Source organism: Candida dubliniensis, chromosome 1 (genome assembly GCF_000026945.1).
Source record: "Candida dubliniensis CD36 chromosome 1, complete sequence".
Lineage (NCBI taxonomy): Eukaryota > Fungi > Ascomycota > Pichiomycetes > Serinales > Debaryomycetaceae > Candida > Candida dubliniensis.
The window spans coordinates 1,797,530-1,820,079 of NC_012860.1; the positions used below are offsets into that span (position 1 = coordinate 1,797,530).

The following is a 22,550-nucleotide window of genomic DNA, read 5'->3' on the forward strand; positions in this document are numbered from 1 at the left end:
TTAGAAGTAACTGTTGCAAATCCAGTTCAAGCAAATCTTCTCTAATAATCAGAGGTAAATGAAGAGGGTTATGAGGGACTAAGAATATAAAAAAAAGTCTTTGATATAAGCTTAAAACGAGGAATCAAAAAGGTGGTATTTATTAGAGGATGTTTTTCTAACATAATGTATAATCTAGGCACTTGAGTATGAAAAACTCTATGACATTCCATTTATATCTGTACAAGGGCGTGTATATTAATTTAAATAACATTATATTAACTCATCTTTAATGCAAAAAAAGTGCTACTCTTTCAGATTGATAACTTTTCAGAAACAGATACCATAAAGCATCCATTTCAATTCTTGGTTGCATTGAGCATGGTCCTAAATGATCCTATCTTTCCCAATCCGACTCCCAATTTTAATGGAATACATACGTAAAGTTTAAACATCTTTAGGATTGAGACCAGCAGTATATCTTGGGAAACGGAACTTGGATTTATCATTATATATATCTTCTTCAAATTTCTCTCTGTTTTCAGGACTCATGCTTTCTTTAACTAGTTCTCTACGTTTCAATTCTGCAAAGTATCTTCTAGCCACATTTCTATCTTCTTCAGCAATTAACAAAGGTTCCAAATGAAATCTGGCCCAGTTCTTTTCTCTGGTGAATTCACGTTGTTCATCCACCGCTTTATAGTATTTATAGAATCCAAAAGACATTAACCCAAGGATACCCCAAAAGTAAACAGTACCGCTGAACCCTCTTGAAGGAATATTTCTTTTCCACTGGATTGGTTCGTATCCTCCGATTGGTGGTAAATCTTGCATGTTGTTGAAATGGAATATATATATATGTATGGTGTCTTCACAGAAAGGTAGTGATTTCAATGCTTACTTTTTTTTTGCTCCCTGTATTTCTTCAGTTCTCATTGGTGAAAAAAAAAAGATCTACAATAGATAAAATCGACACTTTGCACGACCAGTGTATATTGCAGCCATATACCCAACAACAACATTGGTGTTCCAAATCAAAGAATAGTACCTTTCAACATACATTGATATATTAGGATCTAGTATTACATGGTCATATCTACAAAACGAAAAGTAACATTAGGAACAGAAAAAAATTTTAATTTTTTTTTTTTTTTTATGCAATAAATTACACAACATCTCAACACCGAAATCGATCCTCTATTTGATGTCAAACACTGGTTTCAATTTCTTAATTAACAACCAGTCATCTCTGGAAACACTTTCACGGAAAGCTGGGTCCTTCAATGTATCAATAGACTTACGACTGATCAATGAGTACAAGTTATCGGTTTCATCAACGTGACGGCCCCAAGTTGGTTGAGCAGAAGATGGATTTTCCAATCTCATGGCAACACCAGCTGCGGTTTGACCTTTTTTGACAGATTCCAAAGGTTTGTGGTTGACTTCCAAGGAAACGACCTTACCCAATACCATAATGTTAGGTTGTTTGGTGGTTGGATCGGTACGAACAGCACAAATGGGAGTACCGATACGTACAGCACCTTCCACAACATCCACACCAATGATCATTGGGTTTCTCTTGTTGATAATTTGAATAGTCTTCAAAACACATGGGAAAACAGCGTATTCCATAAACTCTTTACGACGAGCTTCTAATAACTTAGCTTGATAAGCAGTGAACGAATCAAACAAATGATAAATGATGTCAGCATTGAAAATCTTTATGTTTTGCTCATCAGCATATTGTTCTGCTTCTTTGTCAACTTTGACATCAAAACATAACATAACTGCCAACTCTGGTGCTCTTTCCAACATTGTTGAAGCTTTCATCACATCTCTCTTATAGACTGGACCCAACCCAATAGACATAACTGGAATCTTCATGTCCTTCAAGAAATCTAACAAAGCTTCCAAAGAACCTAATGTAGATGCTTGAACAACCACACCTTTACCGGATGTATCAACAGAGTCTAACAATCCAGTCAAATCATCCATAACTTCGTCCATCAAGTCATCTTCATCATCATCTTCTCCCACCACAAGCAAACGGGAACCAGCAACGGCCTTTTCCAAATCATTTGCAGCAATTTTAACCCCCAAAGCTGCCTTGACTTCCTTATGATGGACATATTCAGACTTGATACGCAATTCACGCGATGGAGGCGGTGTTAATAAGGCTCTGATATTAGTCGCTATCGGACCATTTAATCCACACAATACCACGCGGTCACCTTCTCTTAAAATACCGTTCGACAAAACAACATCAATAGTGTATCCAAAACCTTCAACTACCTTGACTTCTAAAATAGTGGCCTCTACTTTAGACAAATACATTAATTGTTTAGACATTCTCTTTTGGGTCAATTCAAGCAACAACCATAACAAATCAGGAACACCTTCACCAGTAACAGCAGATGTAGGAACAATGGAAACGTATTTAGACATGTTTTTGTTTTGGAAATACAATTCTGAGTTCAAACCTTGTTCTGCAAGAGCTAATTTGATTTGTTCATATCTGTTTTCAAATTCAGCTTGAACTGATTTAGTTTGCTTAGCAAATGAATCCCTAAAAGAGTTATTTGGGATTTCCTTCCAATCGTACAAACGATCGATCTTGTTCAAAGCAACAACGAATGGAGCTTTTCTATCTCTCAACAATCGTATAGACTCTAATGTTTGTTGTTCCAAACCATGCATAATATCAATAACCAAAATCGCAATATTACATAATGAAGAACCACGAGATCTTAAGTTGGTGAAAGACTCGTGCCCAGGAGTATCAATAATCAACAAACCGGGAACATCAAATGTTTGCTTTTCGTATTTGGCCATGACAGCAGTCTTTTGTTTAATAGCATCAACTGGGAAATATGTAGCACCAATTTGTTGGGTAATACCACCAGCCTCACCTCCTTGAACGTTGGTTTGACGGATCTTGTCCAATAATTTGGTTTTACCAGTATCGACATGCCCCAAAATACAGCAAATTGGAGAACGCAAATCCTTTTCAGATGGAGGAGCGGCCTTCTTTTGAGCAGCCAATTGTTTGGATTTTACTTCTTCTTGTGCTGCTTCTTCCTTGGCTTTTCTTTCAGATTCTTCTTTGGCCCTTCTAGCAGCCTCTTCTTTGGCATTCTTTTCTTGTTCTTCCTTAGTAACACTGTCTTCATCTTCATCTTCCTCTTCTTCAGCATCTTCATTGTCTTTACCTTCATTCTCTTCGTCGGCAAGTGTAGCTTCCCAATCATCGGCAACCGGAACATCGTCATCCAATGCCATCTTTTCCCAATCGTCTACCAAGGCTTCATCTTCGTCATCTTCTTTCTTCACAGGAGCTTTAGATTGAACTGGCTTTTGGATAAAAGTCTTTGGCTTTGTGGATTTTTTCTTTGTGTAGACAACTTTTTTCGGTTTTGGTGCCCCATCTTCCTCTGTCTTGTTCAACCCAGCAACTGAAACGTTTCCAGCCTGTAATAATTGTTGACGACGACGCTCTTGCAATTTCTTTTCCTCTTTTTGCTTCTTGGTCAATAATTTACCTTCAGCTTTCAATTGCTCTTTCTTCAATCTTTCACGCTCCTTCTTAGCAGCGCGGGCAGCTTCCTTTTTAGCTTCTTCTTCAGCTGCAAGTCTCTCTTCTTCCAATCTGCGCTGTTCCTCTTCTTCTTCTAACCTACGCTGTTCTTCTTCCAATTGTTTCTTCAATTCCAATTGTTTTTTCAAAGCAGCAAGCCCAGCAGGTGCCTTTTTACCTTTCTTTGCAGGTTTTGCCTTAGGTGCTTCGCTTTGTTCAGATGCTGCCAGAGACTTATTCTCCTCTGGTTCAGGGGTAGCTGATGCTGAAGATGCAGTTGCAGCACCAGTAGCATTTTGCTTATTAGCCTCTTTGATTTGTTCCTTCTTTGTTGCTTGTTGGGCTTTCTTTTTTTGAGCCAACTCTTTCTTCTTTTGCTTTTCAGCTTCCTTCTTCAACTTTTCCTTTTCTTTCTTCGATAACAATTTTGGAGCATCTCCGTTGTTGGCATTTGCTTTTTCATTTTCTTGTTTTTCAGCTTTCTTCTGTTTAGTCTTACGAATAGAACTTAGCAAATCGCCACTGACGTCCTCTGCGGATGCTTCTTGAGATTCTGGTTCTGCAGATGTACCAAATTCTTCAGCCTGCGGTTGATCTTGAGCCATTTCCTCATCATCCCAAAAATCTCCTCCAGCCTGAGCTCCTTTCTTTCCTTTCTTTGCCATTTCTAATATAAATTGTTGTTAAGTTAAAGAAATGATCAATGGATCTATATAATCAAGGGAGTTGAAAATTTTTTTAAATAATTTTTTTTTTTTTCTTTTCGCCATTGCTAAGGATGAACAAATTTTTTATGTGTAGTAAGTAAAGCAAGTTCTTTGCACACGACCTTTTGTTACACCTTAAGTGAGGAGGATTGTACTTGCACATTGTACGGCGTACTAATCTAAATCAAAAGATTCCTTAGCCATGTTAACTTACAGATAGTTACCTCTCATCAATATGTAGTGGGTTCAAGAATAGTTCTTATAACAGCATCCTTCTTCTTGAATTGAAATTGTAGAAATTAACAGTTTGCAACACATCTGAGATAGTACTAAATGGGTGCGTGAATTCAATACTAACTAACAGACAAATAATTGCAGGGAACATTTCAAAAGGCTAGCAAAAAAAAATTTTTTTTTTTTTCCATTTTGCTTTTGAAAACTTATTTCGGATCTTTTTGCATCATCATTTCTTCCAATACAATAGAAAGTTTCTCATTCCCCCAAATAAAAGACTCCATTAATTATGACTACCGTGGAGAAAATCAAGGCCATTGAAGATGAAATGGCCAAGACCCAGAAGAATAAAGCCACTTCTTTTCACTTGGGACAATTAAAAGCAAAGTTGGCAAAGTTAAGAAGAGAACTATTAACTGACGGGTCTGGAAGTGGTGGAGGTGGTGCCGGTGTTGGATTTGATGTGGCTAGAACCGGTGTTGCAACAGTTGGATTTGTTGGTTTCCCCTCGGTGGGTAAGTCGACTTTGTTATCAAAGTTGACTGGAACCCATTCAGAAGCTGCTGCCTACGAGTTCACAACATTGACAACAGTTCCAGGTACTATTAAATACAAAGGTGCCAAGATTCAAATGTTGGATTTGCCAGGTATCATTGAAGGTGCAAAGGACGGTAAAGGTCGTGGTAGACAAGTTATCGCAGTTGCTAGATCTGTTAATCTAATTTTTTTGGTGTTGGATGTCAACAAGCCTTTGCAACATAAAAAAATTATTGAACACGAATTAGAAGGAATGGGGATAAGGATAAACAAAGAGCCGCCTAATATTGTGATCACCAAGAAGGATAAAGGTGGTATTAACATTACGAACACCGTACCATTAACGCATTTGGACAATGACGAAATCAGAGCCGTAATGTCTGAATATAAAATAAACAGTGCTAATATTGCTTTTAGATGTGATGCTACAGTGGATGACTTAATTGATGCCATCGAGGCAAAAGCTAGAAAATACATTCCCGCAATCTATGTGTTGAATAAAATCGACTCATTCTCTATCGAAGAGTTGAATCTTTTAACAAAAATCCCAGATGCCATTCCAATATCCTCAGCTAATGGTTGGAACTTGGACGACTTGTTGCAGATGATGTGGGACAAGTTGAAATTAGTGAGAGTATACACAAAACCTAAGGGGAAATTACCCGATTTCAATGAGCCAGTTGTTTTGCGAAGTGACAGATGTACGGTGGAGGATTTCTGTAACTCCATTCACAAGTCTTTGGTGGAAGATTTCAGAAATGCTCTAGTGTATGGTACCTCGGTTAAGCACCAGCCACAAGTTGTTGGTTTGAACCATCAATTGGAAGATGAAGATGTGATTACGATTTTGAAGAAATAATAGAGCATGTACTGTGTCCTTAGTACTTTGTGTAGATTGTACTTTTTTTTTTTGTAAGGAGAAAGAGAATGATTTCCACATACCACCTATCCCTCGTGATAATGCCCAATTGTAAGTATTTCTCGCACGGAAACTCTTGGCTTTGGGAATCATTAACCATCTTTTTTTTTTTTCTTTTCAAGGCAATTTTTTTTTTGGTTTTTTTTTTTTTTTTTCACAATTTTTTTTTTTTTCTTATAGGAAACGAAAAATTTACCACGTAGATCCCATCACCCAAATATCAAAAATTATATTTTGAATCTTCTTGTCTTTTCACCATTACATAATAATAATTTTTTACAGATTAATTTAGTGGACTAAATTTTGCTAGATTATTCTTCATAGCACTATTAGGATTTCTAGGATTAAAACAAGGACAGTTAACTATATTGTCTAATTGAAAAAAAAATTACTAGATAGTTTGGGAATAGTCATAACCGGAAAGGCAATCGAAAGAAAGAAAAAGAGTGAAAAAATAGGACAAAAGACAAAGAACATTTTGAAATCATGACAGTGTTACCGGACGAATATCATTCTGCACTCACACAACTTTTGGAAAATTTGCTCTCTACTGACAACAAAATCAGAACTGAAGCTGAAAAGTCACTTGATCAGAACTGGACATCCAAAGATAATGTCGAATTATTATTGGTTTTTTTAGCTGAACAAGCATGCCAGGGAAATAATGACACTATACGTGCCTTTGCCTCAGTTATGTTTAGACGTATGGCCATAAAATCCCCTAAAGAATTGCAAAGCGTTACTGATAGAACAATTGGTGTTATTGGAGAGCCAGCAAAACAACAAATTAGAGGCATTTTGTTAGCTGGATTTACATCGCCACAATCGAATCAAGTCAGACACAAACTTTCTGATGCAATTTCAGAAGTTGCTAAAGAGGATGCTTCTCCTGCAGGGACTTGGAATGAGTTGATACCTGCCTTATTTGAGGCCACCAGAAACCAAGACCCCAGTTTCCGTGAATCAGCATTTAGAGTTTTTTCTGCATCACCTGAGTTGATCGATAATTCCTATATTGACGAAGTTTTGCTTGTGTACAATGCCGGGTTTGAAGACGCAAACGACGATGTACGCATTGCTGCTTGCACTGCCTTTGTTGCATTTTTCAGAAAGCTCCCAAAAAATACTTGGAAGTTGTTGTCGCCATTATTGCCTAATTTGTTGAACTCGTTGCCAAGGTTTTTGCAAAACGGACAGGACCATGCGTTGGCTTCTGTATTAGAAGCCTTAATTGATTTAGTGGAGTTGGCACCAAAGATGTTTAAAGATATGTTTCCTACTATTATTGAATTTTGCTCTGCAGTGGCAAAGAATAAGGATTTAGATTTGAATTCCAGAATGGCGGCATTGGAGTTGCTCAGCACTTTTGCTGAAGTTTCTCCTTCGATGTGTAAGTTGACTCCAACATACACCGAGCAGATGGTACTTATCACATTATCAATGTTAACTGAAGTTTGTATAGACGATGATGATGCTGCCGAATGGAATAACAAAGACGACAGTGAGGACGAAGACGAAGAACCAGAATATGGCGCCGCCAGACAAGCTTTGGATAGAGTCTCTTTGAAATTGAATGGACAAGCTTTAGCGGGACCTCTATTCCAATATTTGCCTGCTATGGTACTGTCTTCGAATTGGAGAGAACGTCAAGCTGCTCTAATGGCTCTTTCTTCTGCTGCCGAAGGTTGTGCTGACGTTTTAGTGAATGAAATCCCCAAAATTTTGGATATGATATTGCCCTCATTAGATGACGAACATCCTCGAGTTCAGTACGCTGGCTGTAATGCGTTGGGACAAATGTCTACTGACTTTGCTGACGTGATTCAAAGAAGCTCAGGAGATAGAATTTTGCCTGCTTTAATTTCAAAATTAACAAACAAATCCGTTCCAAGAGTTCAAGCCCATGCTGCTGCAGCGTTGGTCAACTTTTCAGAGGCGGCCACAAAGGAAGTTTTAGAGCCATATTTAGATGACTTGTTGAACAACTTGTTGATTTTGTTACAGTCACCAAAAAGATATGTACAAGAACAGGTTTTAACCACAATAGCCATAATTGCCGATGCTGCAGAAAAGACGTTTGTAAAGTATTATGACACATTGATGCCTTTGTTAGTGAATGTTTTAAGGGCAGATGTTGGAGCTGAGAACAGATTGTTAAAAGCAAAATGTATCGAGTGTTCGACATTGATTGCCTTGGCTGTTGGTAAAGAAAAATTTGAACCACATAGTCAAGAATTGATCCAATTATTTGGACACATCCAACAAAGTGCCACTGAAGACGATGACTTGGTGAAACTGTATTTGGAACAAGCTTGGGGTAGAATTTGTAAAATTTTGGGAAAGGACTTTTTGCCTTACTTGCCATCTGTTTTGCCTCCGTTAATGTTGACAGCAAAAGCTTCACAAGATATTTCATTGTTAGAGGAAGATGATGCAGAGGAATTGAAGCTTAATGAGGAATGGGATGTTATTAATATATCTGGTAAATGGATTGGTGTTCACACAGTTACTTTAGATGAGAAGGTCACTGCCATGGATCTACTTAGAACATACGCGGTTCAGTTGAAGGAAGATTTTATGCCTTGGGTCAAGGAAATAGCAGAGGAAATTGCCATCCCTGGGTTGGACTTTTATTTACACGATGGTGTGCGTGGGTCGGCTGCATTGACTTTGGCTTCATTGCTCAGATGTTGTGTGGCAGCTACCGGCAACAATTCAACAGAAGTATTAACCCTTTGGTCAAAAATTTGCGATAAATTAAGCGACCTGTTGTGCTCGGAGCCTGTTCCAGAGTTACTTATTGCATATTATACTACATTGGTTGAATCTATTAATGTGTTAGCACCCAACTCCGTCTCGAGTACTCAGTTGCAGGCTTTAGCAAAGGCAATTAATGCCAACATGATCGAAATCTATAATCGAATCAAGGAGCGTGACAGTATTGAAGATGAGTACACCGAAGACGTTGAAGAAGACGAAGACGAGTACACTGACGAGGAACTATTAGATGAAATAAACAAGGTTATTTCAGTTGTACTTAAGAATGTCAAATCTAATTTCCTTGAAACATTGCAGGTATTAGGCCCCACCATTTCGTCATTTATAAATGATGAGAATACAACCATTAAGTTTTGCGGGTTGTCTATTATCAGTAACTTATTGGAACAATGTGGGCCGGATTCTGTTCCTTTCAAAGAAATGTTTGTTAAAGTAATTTCCGAATCGGTAACATCTGCAAATGCTAGTATTCGTCAAATTTGTACATATGCTATTGGAATGGCTGCACAACATGGAGGAGATGGTTACGGGGAATTTTGTCTTTCATCTTTGGAACCAATGTTCAAAATGGCAATGGTTCCTGATGCTAGAGCTGATGAGAATGTATATGCCACCGAGAATTGTGTTTCTGCAATTGCCAAAGTTTGTCATAGGTTTTCAAGTTCTGTTCCAAGCTTGGATAGCATTATTGACCAATGGATTTCGTTGTTGCCAATCGTCCAAGATGATTCAGCTGCTCCGTTTGCATACGTATTTTTGAGTGAACTAATTGACAGTAACCATCCATCAGTTTTAAAACAAGTTCCAAAAGTAGTGGACTCTGTGATTCAAGCTTTAGCACATGCATCAATATCAGGAAACACTGCTCAAAAAGTCGTGATTTCAACTAGGGCTTTATTGGGATCCATTCCTCATGAAGAAGCTATGGCTTTGTTGCAAAAGAATCCATCAGATTTAGATGTTGTGCAAAAGTATTTTAGTTAAAAATTCTAACATTCAGATATGCACACTCATATATATACATAGTTTCAAGTAATTAATGTTTTATATAAACTTAGAACATGTAGTTGAAAAGCAGAATTGTCTTACATAATGATTACTAGTTGTTCAGCAAATAACCAAAAAAAAAAAAAAAAAACAGAAAAAAAGAAACAAATATTCTAATCATTAACTACCTCCTTGGTGGTAGGGTGAAATTATTATAATCAGAGAATTGGTTTCAGGTTTCACCTAATCTTGTATAGAGAAGAAGGAAGTAATAAATTGCGGAATTTCAAAAAACAAAACTTGGAAGGGAAGGGGAAAAAAAAAAAAAAAGGATCAAAAGTTGGTCCGATCTCTAATAACCCTACTTAACATTCACAGGCTTTTTCTGACAACCAATACCAATGTCATCCAACAACTCCCGATTAACACCGGATAGAACTTCCGTTTCCAGCTCTACCAATAATGCATCACACAACCTGTCGGGTAAAAGACGTTCGTTAAATACAATTGAGTCAAGTGTGACCAGACTCCTTGTATCAACCAAACACTTACTTGAGAGTTTAACACAGTGGGCACGCAAAGAAGCAGATGATAAGTTTGTATCAGATGCATATGTGAAATTGGGTAACGATTTCAGAGCAGCAATTAGAGCGTTTAGCAATAATGGCATCGATATTTCAGATATAGGGAATGTGCCACAAGCATTGAGAATTATTTTGGAAGCGGCATTGAGTGAAGCACCCTCGCAAGAAAACTTGGACAGGTTCTTACCGAGCATTAGGAATATAATTGTGACATTGTTACAAACTTTGAAAACCAAACAAGCAAAGGCAAAAGCAATCTCCCAAGAAAAATCTACTAGGGAGGAATTACCAACCGAGAACCAAAGACCTTCATCACTTGGTGTTGAAGGACAGCAACAGAGAACAACAGACAAGGATTCCAGCGTTGAGAGAAGTGACGCTTTGTCCCAGTTACAAAAGGGTGACGTTCTTCAGCGTCGTGCGTCTAAACGGTTTAGTGCTTACCAATATGCAAAGCTAACGAACTTCAACAACCCAACCACTAGTGTGCCTAAGATAAAACCAGTGGAATCACCAGAAGTTCGGCACTCAAAGATTATGGAGACAGAAGAGCCAAATGTTTCATCGAGCAAAAGGGAAGAGTCAATTCAAGAGGATGGAGACACAGAAGAGTATGTTTTGCTTAGAATTAATGCCAAAACCAAGAAAGCTAATGTAAGCTTACCAGTAACTTTTGCTTCATTAAGACTATTGTTTGTGGAAAAATTTGCATATTCTCCAGGGGCAGGTAATTTCCCCGATATTTATATTCAGGACCCACGCAGTGGTGTTCTGTATGAACTTGAAGAGCATTTACTTCCAGATGTCAAATCAGGTACCCTTCTTTGTTTAAATGAAACAGATGACCAAAATAAAAGTATAAATGAATTGAATTTACGGTTGGATGACTTGACTAAAAAAATTGACACAATGGGGAGCACCATAATAGCACAAGTTAAGGATTCAGTGGCCTCTGTTGAAATCCCAGTGCCCACTGTTGCTGCTCCTACTGTTGCTACCAAAAGTGGAAATGCACACGAGGAGAATAAGATAGGACGCAAGGATATCACCAACATAGAAAGAGAATTTCGTGCCATAAAACAGTTGCACAACTCGTCATCTGAAAGCTTCAAGGAAACTATTTCGAATATTACCGAACAGCTTAGAAAATTCCAAGAAATCGGGCTTGAGGTATCTCAGAATTCCAACAGAGCATATATGGAATCGTGTAATTCAAAGTTGTCTGATGACTCTGATCTGTTGATCACAAAGGTTGATGATTTGCAAGATATAATGGAAGAGATGAGAAAGGATGTGGCACAAAGAGGCGTCCGTGTTAGTGACAAGCAGTTGAAACACATTCTTAAAGATATCAACTTAGCCAAGAAATCTCTTCATGACATGACATTATATATCTCGAAAGAAAGACCGGTATGGAAGAAGATTTGGGAAGCGGAATTGGACAAAGTGTGTGAAGAACAACAATTTTTGAACTTGCAGGATGACTTGATCCAAGATTTACAAGATGATATTAAAAAGATTGAAGAAACATACAATCTTATTGAACAATGTTCGATTGAACAGATAAAAGGCGCATCGAGCAAGAGGAATAAAATTGTTGCTAACTTGTATATTCCAGAACCAGGTGAAAGCTTGCATGATTTGAAGGATGCAGTGTTAAATGACATTGCTGGGCTCACGCCAAACCATGAAAGTCGACTTGAAGCCATCGAACGAGCCGAAAAACTAAGAGAGAAGGAACGAGATATGATGAAACTTACCAAGTTTCAAGAAGAGTTAGGTGATTTTGTAGAGGATAGAAAATTGAAGAAATCAGGGGGCATTGAAGAGTTGGAGAAACAGCGACAATTGAAAGATATCGAGAATTTAAAGAGTTCATTTGGGGGTATATGAGCAATGTATTTATATATTTAAAGTTTGTACCCAGTCTACTATTTCCAGATAATCCTCGAAAGAGGAAGATTCCTTGACAATTATTTGTTTAACGTAATTCAATAGTTCAGGTGCTCCATCCCAGTCGCTGTTGGTTTCAACGTATTTAACGATTGTGTAATTACTTATGTCATATAGGAATTTGATAAATTTGTAACAATGAAATGTATCGTGTTTTGCAATGGACGCAAACTTTGTTTTGAACTCCCTCAAAATTAACCTAAGTAGTGACGCAGTATTTCCAAGGACATTTTCTAATACCCCAGAACAACAGTCCAAGAGAAATCCTTCCAAATTCCATTGATAGAAAGTCTTTAAATGTTTAACCAAAGTCTTGAATGTTCTAAAATTTGTGGTTACTAAACTTATCAGGCTGGAGTTCCTCTTGATACTTAGGTCTGTTGTATTCAATTCGAGCCCAACGAAATCTATAGTTGGACTAGTAGTTGTCTGGTTGACAACAACTGTTTTATCCTTGTTAACAAACGCTCCATAGCTCTCAAGTAATTTTCCTGATATTATATCTTGCATTTGATGATAAACATTGGAATCCGGTGTGAGAAGCAAAAAATCATCGACTAATCGTACAAATAAAAAATCCAGTTTCGATTTCCACAAAAAATCGAAGCAATCATGGACCATTGCACTATAAAGTATATCGCAAAATATAGACAGCAATGAGAACCCTTGAAACACGCCTCGTTTCCTTTTATATAGGTGCAAATATCCTTGCGCATCTTTTACTGAACCAACTACATCGTAGATTTGACTTCGGCAAATTTCCAAGATGTTACCTTTCTGCAATACTGTTGTCTTGGTCTTATCAACCAAAGTTCCATAGTTGTTGTTATGCGTACAGCTCGATAAAATGTTCAAATTGTGATATTTGGTATCTATGGTGGTTTTCACTTTTTTCAATTTGTGAGACATATCTAACTGAGCATAGTGTCGAACATAATACAGAGTGTTATTATCCTCGTTTTTGAAAAGTTCCTCAAGCTTTTGCATCAATACTGGTTGGCTGAGTCTATCATAGCATTCCTTCATATCAAATTTTATAATATAAAGCTTCGGGAGTTTGCCAAATCTAACAAGCAAAGAATCTCTATAATCTAGTATTTGATCAGCCACCTCGGAACTGGAGTGTACGGATGCCCTATAACTTGCATATTGATGTTTTAGTTTCGATAATTTCAAACGTAGTATTTGACCCACTGGCAGTAGAACTTCTTTTCTATATCTTTCAAATTCCTGTTTCTCTTTCTCCAACACATCGGGATCTAATTTTTGGTTTATTAATTTCAAGGATCTTTTGCTTGGTACACAAATAACACGGAAACTTGACCGCTTGGGTATGAGTTTAATCTTCCCACATGGTAGCTGTTCTTTTTGTATTTTGGATGGCATTTTTACAAGATTTTTGTTTGCATATTTGGACACCCATGATTCATATAATCCTTTCCATAAATACTGTGGGAAATGATGCAACTCGGAACTCATTATACTAGAAGTTTCCGTAATGTACCAGAAAGTACGAAGGATATTTTTAAGTACATAATCAAACAACCACCAAAGATACCCCTTTAGAAAAGTAGTTCGAAGTTCAAAATCCTGCTTTGAAGAAATCTGGTTAGCTCTGCCCAACCACTTGAAATCTTTAAGCTTAATTCCTCTGAACAAATCATCCATATGTAACTTTTCATTTGCCCCAAGTAACAAAAAATCAACCACTCGGTCCTTTAGAATCTTTTTATTGGAAATACCTCCCCAAGCATCTAAAGGTAACAATTTACCCAATATCAAAAGTACAAACTGAATAACCTTGGGCATTTCCGTCTCGTTACTCATTACGTTTGCAAAGTTGCACTTTGATGTGCCAATAAACTTAGCATATAGAATATCGTATCTACACTTCCTATCATTAGCAAGGATTCTTGAGAGCAAACTTTTAAGACCTCGACATCTTTTGGATGATCTTCCTGGATTTAAACCAGAAAAGGAAAAAATATCCTGCAATATAATTTGGATACCTGGTCTGATTATCGCAAAACGCGAGTAGTCTCTATTATAGGTGTTGTAAAGCACATTGAATTTGGTTATTGATTTGGAAACGGGTACAGTCTTTCTGTGGGAACTAACATCCCCAAATATTTGAACGGATTCACCATGCAGCTTGTTAACAAACCCCTTATTATTAACTAGTAGATCTAAAAAAATTTTAGGTCCGAGCAACAGAAAGATTGTACTCCAGTTATGGCTTGTAATGTGAGTTAAAACGAAATTACCACTCGGATGAAATGTTGTAAATGCACTTCGAGTGTCCGTTGCTGAAGTTTTATACCCATAAGCTATAACGTTGTTTGATTTTTCCATAACTAAGCGAGTTACTAACTCTTTCATAAAGTCGTCAAATGATTCTTGAATTGGAATTACAGGTACAGGTCGTTTTTTGGATTGGTATACATCCACCGTTTCCATGTACTCTTTCAAACTGGGTAGTAATGGAACATCCTTGCCCGTATTATCCAAGACATACTCAAGTAAAGTCTTTTTCTCATTTACTTTGAGTGTCATGAATAAGGTTCTTTGAAATGATATCTTACCATACTGGTGAAGAATAACGACCAAAAAAAAAAAAAAAAAAAAAAGACAGGAAATAAACTTCATGTAAATATTGATGTTTTTTTTTTTTTTTTCTTTCTTTCTTTCTTTCTTTTGCATTGTTTTTGCTTATAAAATTTGGCTTTCTATGATTTCTACTTTGTCATGTCTAATATAAAAAGTCATGTTGATTTAGAACTGGGTATACTATACGGTGCACTTTTACAAATTCGAAATAAAAATGATTGTCTTTCCGTTAAACCTGATCTTGTGCAAGTATGGGTAGGCAAAGTAAATCCTAGACAAGGAAAACTTTTGATGTCGTTTATAAAGACATTTTTCAGTTTAGAAGATGTAAAAACTCCTTATCTCAATCATCTAAAACGAATAAGAAAAGTTGACAATTATTTAGAGGTAATAGTTTATCCGTACGAGTCCGATCAGCAGTATGATAGTATTATGGAGTTATCCCTGAACTTTTCTGAAGAGTTTAGCATTGATAATTTGGAGGTAAAAGAAGTCCCACAAAATGCACCTCCTACCAAGGAACTTACTCAACAGTGGACTAATGAGTACTGGCCAATAATATGGAAGGGAAATCCGAACCACCAGTTCTTGAACTCGGTGGAAATTGACATCCAAGAAGAGAAGCAAATGATAAATACGCTTTTGGATTCTTTGGCAGATGCAGCTCTATCATCACGAGACTCTACGTTTAATTTTCTGGGAACGGCAATAGCTTCTAAAGTGGGAGATAGAATTGAAATTCATACTATTTGTATTGCTTCTGATATAAACCATAATCCACAGGAGCACAGTGTTATGCAGGCTATTTCAAAGATTGCTGAAAAGGAAGTCATGAATAGAAAAAGCAATCAAAATGAGCGAGGATACCTTTGTAATGATATGATTGTATATACAACCCATGAACCCTGCGTAATGTGCGCTATGGCTCTAGTTCACTCAAGAATTGGACGGATCATATATTTGAAACCAGAAAAAAGCTCAGGTGGATTGGAATCACATTATCAGCTCGGCGATCGAGATGGGTTAAATTGGAAATTCGAAATATGGAGGTGGTTAGGGGTAGATGAAATCACACGGTTAGATGGTATAAATGAAAATAGATATGCATGTATAGACTACTAATTAAGTGATTGATTTAAGCTTAGAATACTGGAGATAACGCTAATTTTCTCAAGTGCATCTTCCACAATCTCGTCAGAATCCTGTTCTTCTGCCAACTGAATTGAAGGGAGCAAAGAAATCAAAGAATTTAAATCCTTAATTTTTTGTTTAATGCTCTTGTCCAATTCCAACTCCTGGGTTGCAAGTTTTGACATTAAGAGTTCCAACTCTTTAGTTAAATTGAGTAAAATGGACTTCTTCACTGTTCCAGAATTAGCAGATATTTCTGATACCAAGTTGGAAACAGGGATGTTGAAATTTGATTCTATATTTTGCTTTATTTTGGAGAATCTTCTTTGTTGTTGGTGTTCCAATTCTTTATAAATTTGTTCTATTAATTCATTTGGAACATTTGAAGGAAATTCTTTCTTAAAAGTATCTAGTGACACATGGTCTCTAATCTCCAGCCTTGTGATTAAATATTCTTTTAAAATATTAGGTGAGGAGGTGTTGATAGCCATAACTGGTATATACTATGTGATGTCTGGATAATAATAATAATAATGTAAACAAAAGAAAAAGTCGTGTCAGTGTGTATTTTTTTTTTTTTCTTTTGCAAGAGCGAAAAGCATGCACATTAAAATCCATTTGCTTGACAGAGAAATACAAAACAAATATTTTTCATTACTGTTTTGCTTTGTTTTGTTTTTATCGCAAGAGTTTGACAGATCTTTTGATATCTAAGATGACATCGTATCAAGAATTGACAGCAGACATACAAGGTCTTGCAACTAGTTTCCCTAAAAGATTGGCTAATGATTCTGACAATTCATTACTTATTAATGTTGCACCAACAGGTCGACAAGCCAAGAGACATATCCAACAGATTAATTACTCCGAGGAGTTTGCAGATGAACTTGATTTTGATGATGTCCCATCTTCAACACCTGGTACTCGAAATTTGAATGAAAATAAGGCACAAATAGAAGCACAAAGATATTCTCTTGCAAAAAACACACCAACGCCCAAGAGAATATTGGAAACCCCAGTGTTATCTGAATTAGTTGATAAACCAGTGGTGCTTATTCCTATCAAAATTATGATTGAAAATTTGAACACAAATCAAAAATTGATTGATTCGTTTATGTGGAACTTGAATGAAAGCTTGATTACACCGACAGAGTTTGCGGAGATAGTTTGCAATGATTTAGATTTACCATTGACCATGGTTGCACAAATAGCTGACTCTATTAACCAGCAGATTGAAGAGTATTCCTATGCATCTAACTTGCAACTACCAGACAAGGGTCCCTATAATGTTACGATCGATTTATCAGTAAACTTAAATAAACAATTATACCAAGATAGATTTGAATGGGATATGAACCAAAATGAAGTCACACCAGAGATTTTTGCTGAAATAGTTGTTGCTGATTTGGGATTACCGTTAGAATTCAAGAATGCCATATCTCATGCATTGCACGAAATAATCATCAGAGTGAAAAAAGAAGTTATTGATGGTACTTTCAACAATGAAATACATAACTTGCATCTAGTTAAAGGAATAATGTTTGAACAAGGAATTAGGATTTTCACTGAAAACAGTATTCAAAACGGAAATGATCGTTGGGAGCCTTTGGTAGAAGTGTTGACTTCTAGTGAAATCGAACGAAGAGAAAACGAAAGGGTCAGAAATTTGAGAAGATTAAAGAGAGAGAATTTGAGAAGAGATTACGATGATCATAGCAGAAGAAGGCAAGCGGGGAAAAGAAGGTACGATGAGTTAGAAGGAGCCTGGGTATAAATAATTATATGGGCTCATTTCCTGTTGCCTGTCATTTATATGAAAAGCTTTTAGTAATATATCAACAGAAGCCGAATTTCAGTTATTTTGATACTAGCAGTTTTTTTTTCATTTTTTTTTTTTTTTCATTAATGACAAAATTGGGGATGAAAAAGTAAATTGTACATTTTATTGTAACATATTTAGTATACTGATGCAGTTGTATATTTTGTTTAGAATAAATACATTATGGGCTTGCTACTTGATTACAAATTAAAACAGTGTATACTGTTTAAATTAAACACTACACTACGCTACTATCCACATCTGGTTAAATAACCCACTCTATATCACACAAGTTCCCCTCTCCTTAGACAACTTTTTGAACTCTCACAGGAACCTTGATGTTGACATAACGATCATTAGATAATACCATAGTCAATTTCAAATGATATAATCTGCACATAAGACATGATTGAAAATCAGGAACTAGAGTGAAATTATCATAAGACTTTTGTGATTTATTTGGGTTCTTGTCACCTTTCAATTCCAAGTTTTCCAAATTGACGCCAACTGTAAATGAAGACTTTGCGCCATTTTCGTCTATTGACCATTTGGTCAAACCTTTACTGACAGGTTTCTCGTTAATTTTTATATCCTTTACATGTAAATTAAACGTTTTGTGCTCCATCTTACAAATGGATTTCAAATCATCAACTAAACTTTGTTCGATTTTGAAATTCTCTGATCCGAGTCTTTTGTAAATTTTATACAAATCGGTGGAGTATCTTCTAAACGGTTTAACAATGTTCTCGTTAAAAGTATCGCAATCGATAAATCGACCGTTGCATTGTTTGTTGAAAATTAAATCATGGTTGAATTCAATTGGTATAGGTGTGGAATCAGATCTTATGGTCAAGACAACCAACTCAGCTTTGACATCCACAATATTTGGAAGGTGAGTAGGTTTGGTGTTTAGCGACGAATAAGCAATCGACATGTCTACCGGAATATCGAATTTCCAAGACTCCACAAGGTTCTCTAAGTTTTGTTGTCTAAATCTAAGAGGTGGAATATACGACACACAATACTCCTTTTTAGGTGTTGAAACTCTCAAAGTACCCAAAGGTTTATTTCCTGTTAATGACTTTCTAACTAATGGCAAAAAAGTCTCGTAATGCTCTATTTTATTTGGGTTCAATTTGGTGTCACGGATGCTGTCTGGTTTGTAAAACAGTTTACATTTTGCCAATTCTAGTTCTGTTTGGGTCAACTCTTTGCCAATATCAATACTTCCAGTAAAATTGGAGCTTTCAATAGACTCAATCAATCTTTTGCCTGCATCAATTTTCTCTTTAATTCTCAGAATCAAGTTGTTATACATCAATTTATTCTCCAACAATTTCATCAATCTTTCATTATCGGTTGGTATTGGGGTCTTTTTCACCACACGGAAATAATTGGTCAATTCTTTCAAAATAATATATTCATCCCCTTGGGAGTTAACTATTCTGGTGTTGGTGGAAGGAGTATCAATCTTACCAAAATCGACTTCCCAAGTAGATTTCCTACCAATAAATCTTGCCATTACACCGTAACTAACGGAAGTGTTTAACAAAGTAAAATCTTTGATTTTGCTGGCTTCTCTTTCAGGGAAATGGGCAGTCTCCCATCTCGACAATCCCATGGTAGGAGGTAACTCGACATGTTTGGACAATGCATGATCATTACACTCGGAATCCAACAAGTTGTTTGGTATTCTGAAAGTGAAAAACCTTTTGTAGGTTATCCCGGGGAATATAATCTTTTCTTTTTTAAAACACAATGCTGATCCATCGATGGGATCAATAATATTTTGATATACATATGGATTCATCTCCTCGGTGGCTAGCCTGCTGATATTTCCTTCGTTCCAACTTCCTGAAAAATCAAACATTTCTAGAAACTTGCGAATCTTGAATGGTACCATATCTTTAGAATCCAATGGGTTTGCAACCATAAAGTTACCTTCGAACAACAAATAGAACATTTCAAATGGAATAGGCTTTTCAGACGTGTTTTTAATGAGAATGTATCCATTCAATAAATCACCTTGTTTATACTCGTATATAGATGGATCAATCAATTCGGGTTTCTTCCCAAGTTCACAAATATCTTTGGTGAAATGAACTTCAAGTTTAACTGCCTCAGAAATTTTATGAGATTGGAAAGTCAAGTTGGGTAAACGATGAACATTATCTAATATCGTTTCTCGCCAATGCCAAGTGTTTTCATCAGCAATAATAAATGATCCATTTTCATCTATAACTGGCAATGAGTCATTGGCGGATGTTCTCGATGACCCAAGAGACAAATTGTGAAACCCACTAGAAGCTTGTGACACCGAAACGGAACTAGATTCAACTGTGTGTGAATCTTCTTGATTGTAGGAAGGAGGTTCTGTGTGAGTGTATCTCCGATGATTATCTTCAGGGACATTTACATTCATACCAATTGTAGATGTGAACATGGAATACGAAGGAAGAATGGTACCTATCGTATCGTCAACTGATGAAATGTGATTTTCGGAATTCTTAGGATCACACATGTTTTCATATATCAAACAAAGACCAACCAAACAGATCAATTATTGCAAAAAAAAAAAAAAAAAAAGGGAAAAAGATTGAGCTAAATTATTGCAAAATTGTTATATAGAAAACAATGGAAATACTAATTGTTAGAAAAAGCAAAAAAAAAAGGGGAGCCAGAGCCTTTCGCTGGCATTTATATAAATTGATTAATTACAAAGAATCTGAATTGTTTTGAAGAATAAGCCCTTTTTGGTCTACAGTTAATAATAATAATTCTTGTTTTGTGTAAGGGGTGAAACTAACCATAATAAAAGAGAAGAAAAAAAGAAAGCTATTGGTTGTACTGTGGGTGGTGGTATGACTAATCACGGTAAAACCTGCAATGGATTCAATATTTGTTAGTAACAACTACGAACTTTATTTTTCTTTGTCCGCAATCCCTCCCTCCTTTGTTTTTTGTTTCTACCTTCCCCCACCTCTACGACAACAACAACGGTAATAATTGCCATTTTAAGACGGAATCTTGTATCCGTTTTCGCTTCGAATATCGCTCCGATTTAGATTTACAATTTAGTTTCTTTATTCTTCTATAAGGTTCTATCGAGAAATTAACAATAATACTCTAAGTATCTAAGTATCTAACTAGTTCAAATTAGTACAACTACCATTATTGTTGTTATCTCCTCCACTAACCACTAGTAATTCCGTATAATGATTAGTCATTACTTTATATCCGTTTTCGATTAATTTATTTTTTCTTGGTAATTTATATGTGAATGAATGATCGAGTCAAGGTTTAGAAAGCGGGCTGAACTATAGTCCAAAGTGCATGGTGTGAAATAGAATATTAATAACGATGATATATCTATAAACTATTGCATGTGAAGATAAAAAGGAAACGTGCATTGCAATTTGTTGTGGTTTTGCAATATTTTATGTTAAAGTACTTACCTATTGGTTCGTTTACGAATTGAGACATAGTGCATATTCTGCTTAGATATGTTTGTTCCACTATTTTCATGAAAGTTGCTTTTACTCCAAATCATACTTCTTATGGTATTCTTGATGTATTCGCTAATATTTTGTAGCAAAAAAAAAAACAGAAACTAAAATGGTTGCAAGGTTATGGTGACTTGCATTGAGATATATGTTACCATTATGACAATAGTAAAATGTAGAAAAATCTTATTAGTGATGAAAAAAGAAAAGCCCACCCAACACAAATACCAATTCTGGCGGCTAATTCATGAAATCCTGTGATTACAGTATTTGTGACAGAAATTTTGTACTAGTATATAAGTAGCCAAATTTTTCTTTTGCATCCAAAAAAAAAATTTATTGTTTCCTTTCAGTTTTTCTTTTTCTTTTTCTTCTTATTACTTTACTTAATATCCAAATCCATCAATATACTTTTAGTTGATTATTCCTGTTCTTCATTTGTGTTTCAGAGTTGCTTATATTAGGTCGGTTTTCCAGTTGTGTTGTTTGTTTGGTATTTGCATATTTACAGAGATTCAATTCACCTTAAACTATTGGTTTCCATAATGATATTGCCGCTAATAATTCCTAATCCTGAACACATCCCTAAATATCTGTTACTTACTGACGCTATTGATTATTTGTTATATGGTATCTGGTTTTGAGTTATAATTTGTGTCTTCCTGTTGCTTTAGATACTGAAATAAAACTAACGCTGAACACAAATCAGAGAGAGATTCAATTGATATCAAGTCGAAGCTGTTCTTTATTGTTGGGATACTAGATGTACCCATTCTACCTTATTCATTCAGATTAGGTTGGAGTATTTACATATAGGCAATTATATGGTATGTATTATGTATAGGATGGCAGGTTCCGGGGATAGGAGATACGATGTTATGAATGGTGCTACTGGGAGGAAGAAGTAGGTCCGAGGAAGACGTAGTTGGTGATCCACGGATTCGAAACTCTTCTCATAGTGCAGCGCATCTCTCATAAGCAGGGCGTTAGGTACAAAGTGGAGGTACGAGAGCCACCGCTGGGACGGTTTGATCCTATCCTAGGGTACGGCTGTGCCGGTTGCCAACACTTGTACCATCTCTAGCGCCAACACTGGATCTTAATCTGGCGGGGAGACCCCTCCGGGCAGTCCATGGGAAAGACCAGTCTGTATATTTGCTGAAATCTTCGGGACGGCCCCCACGGCACCTGCAAAATTTGCTTGCCTAAAAAATCTCAGGGTTTGATGTTATGACGGC

At 36.3% G+C, this 22,550-nt stretch overlaps 10 protein-coding genes across 10 annotated transcripts; 5 read left to right on the forward strand and 5 right to left on the reverse strand. All coding sequences in view use genetic code 12, as the record gives it.

Moving 5' to 3' along the window:
* Positions 1-426: 426 nt before the first annotated feature.
* On the reverse strand, positions 427-813 carry CD36_07590 (hypothetical protein, conserved; the record flags this gene model as incomplete). Its single annotated transcript, XM_002417363.1, has 1 exon — positions 427-813. One exon carries the CDS (start codon positions 811-813, stop codon positions 427-429), a length of 387 nt encoding a protein of 128 aa, XP_002417408.1.
* A 363-nt stretch (positions 814-1,176) lies between these two features.
* CD36_07600 (eukaryotic translation initiation factor 5B, putative) lies at positions 1,177-4,218 on the reverse strand (the record flags this gene model as incomplete). Its single annotated transcript, XM_002417364.1, has 1 exon — positions 1,177-4,218. One exon carries the CDS (start codon positions 4,216-4,218, stop codon positions 1,177-1,179), a length of 3,042 nt encoding a protein of 1,013 aa, XP_002417409.1.
* Positions 4,219-4,783: 565 nt separating this feature from the next.
* CD36_07620 (conserved hypothetical protein) lies at positions 4,784-5,890 on the forward strand (the record flags this gene model as incomplete). The annotated part of the gene is made up of 1 exon (XM_002417365.1): positions 4,784-5,890. The coding sequence occupies one exon, from the start codon at positions 4,784-4,786 to the stop codon at positions 5,888-5,890; it is 1,107 nt and encodes a 368-aa protein (XP_002417410.1).
* A 546-nt stretch (positions 5,891-6,436) lies between these two features.
* CD36_07640 (importin beta-3 subunit, putative) lies at positions 6,437-9,712 on the forward strand (the record flags this gene model as incomplete). Its single annotated transcript, XM_002417366.1, has 1 exon — positions 6,437-9,712. The coding sequence occupies one exon, from the start codon at positions 6,437-6,439 to the stop codon at positions 9,710-9,712; it is 3,276 nt and encodes a 1,091-aa protein (XP_002417411.1).
* A 404-nt stretch (positions 9,713-10,116) lies between these two features.
* On the forward strand, positions 10,117-12,192 carry CD36_07650 (bud polarity/site selection protein (BUD family), putative; the record flags this gene model as incomplete). The annotated part of the gene is made up of 1 exon (XM_002417367.1): positions 10,117-12,192. One exon carries the CDS (start codon positions 10,117-10,119, stop codon positions 12,190-12,192), a length of 2,076 nt encoding a protein of 691 aa, XP_002417412.1.
* A 9-nt stretch (positions 12,193-12,201) lies between these two features.
* Positions 12,202-14,898, reverse strand: CD36_07660 (telomerase reverse transcriptase catalytic subunit, putative; the record flags this gene model as incomplete). The annotated part of the gene is made up of 1 exon (XM_002417368.1): positions 12,202-14,898. One exon carries the CDS (start codon positions 14,896-14,898, stop codon positions 12,202-12,204), a length of 2,697 nt encoding a protein of 898 aa, XP_002417413.1.
* Positions 14,899-14,997: 99 nt separating this feature from the next.
* CD36_07670 (tRNA-specific adenosine deaminase 3, putative) lies at positions 14,998-15,981 on the forward strand (the record flags this gene model as incomplete). Its single annotated transcript, XM_002417369.1, has 1 exon — positions 14,998-15,981. The coding sequence occupies one exon, from the start codon at positions 14,998-15,000 to the stop codon at positions 15,979-15,981; it is 984 nt and encodes a 327-aa protein (XP_002417414.1).
* CD36_07680 (conserved hypothetical protein) lies at positions 15,978-16,608 on the reverse strand (the record flags this gene model as incomplete). The annotated part of the gene is made up of 2 exons (XM_002417370.1): positions 15,978-16,470; positions 16,505-16,608. 2 exons carry the CDS (start codon positions 16,606-16,608, stop codon positions 15,978-15,980), a joined length of 597 nt encoding a protein of 198 aa, XP_002417415.1.
* Positions 16,609-16,705: 97 nt separating this feature from the next.
* On the forward strand, positions 16,706-17,764 carry CD36_07690 (SNF5 homologue 1, putative; the record flags this gene model as incomplete). The annotated part of the gene is made up of 1 exon (XM_002417371.1): positions 16,706-17,764. The coding sequence occupies one exon, from the start codon at positions 16,706-16,708 to the stop codon at positions 17,762-17,764; it is 1,059 nt and encodes a 352-aa protein (XP_002417416.1).
* A 349-nt stretch (positions 17,765-18,113) lies between these two features.
* On the reverse strand, positions 18,114-20,330 carry CD36_07700 (multifunctional BUL-family protein member, putative; the record flags this gene model as incomplete). Its single annotated transcript, XM_002417372.1, has 1 exon — positions 18,114-20,330. The coding sequence occupies one exon, from the start codon at positions 20,328-20,330 to the stop codon at positions 18,114-18,116; it is 2,217 nt and encodes a 738-aa protein (XP_002417417.1).
* Positions 20,331-22,550: the final 2,220 nt, after the last annotated feature.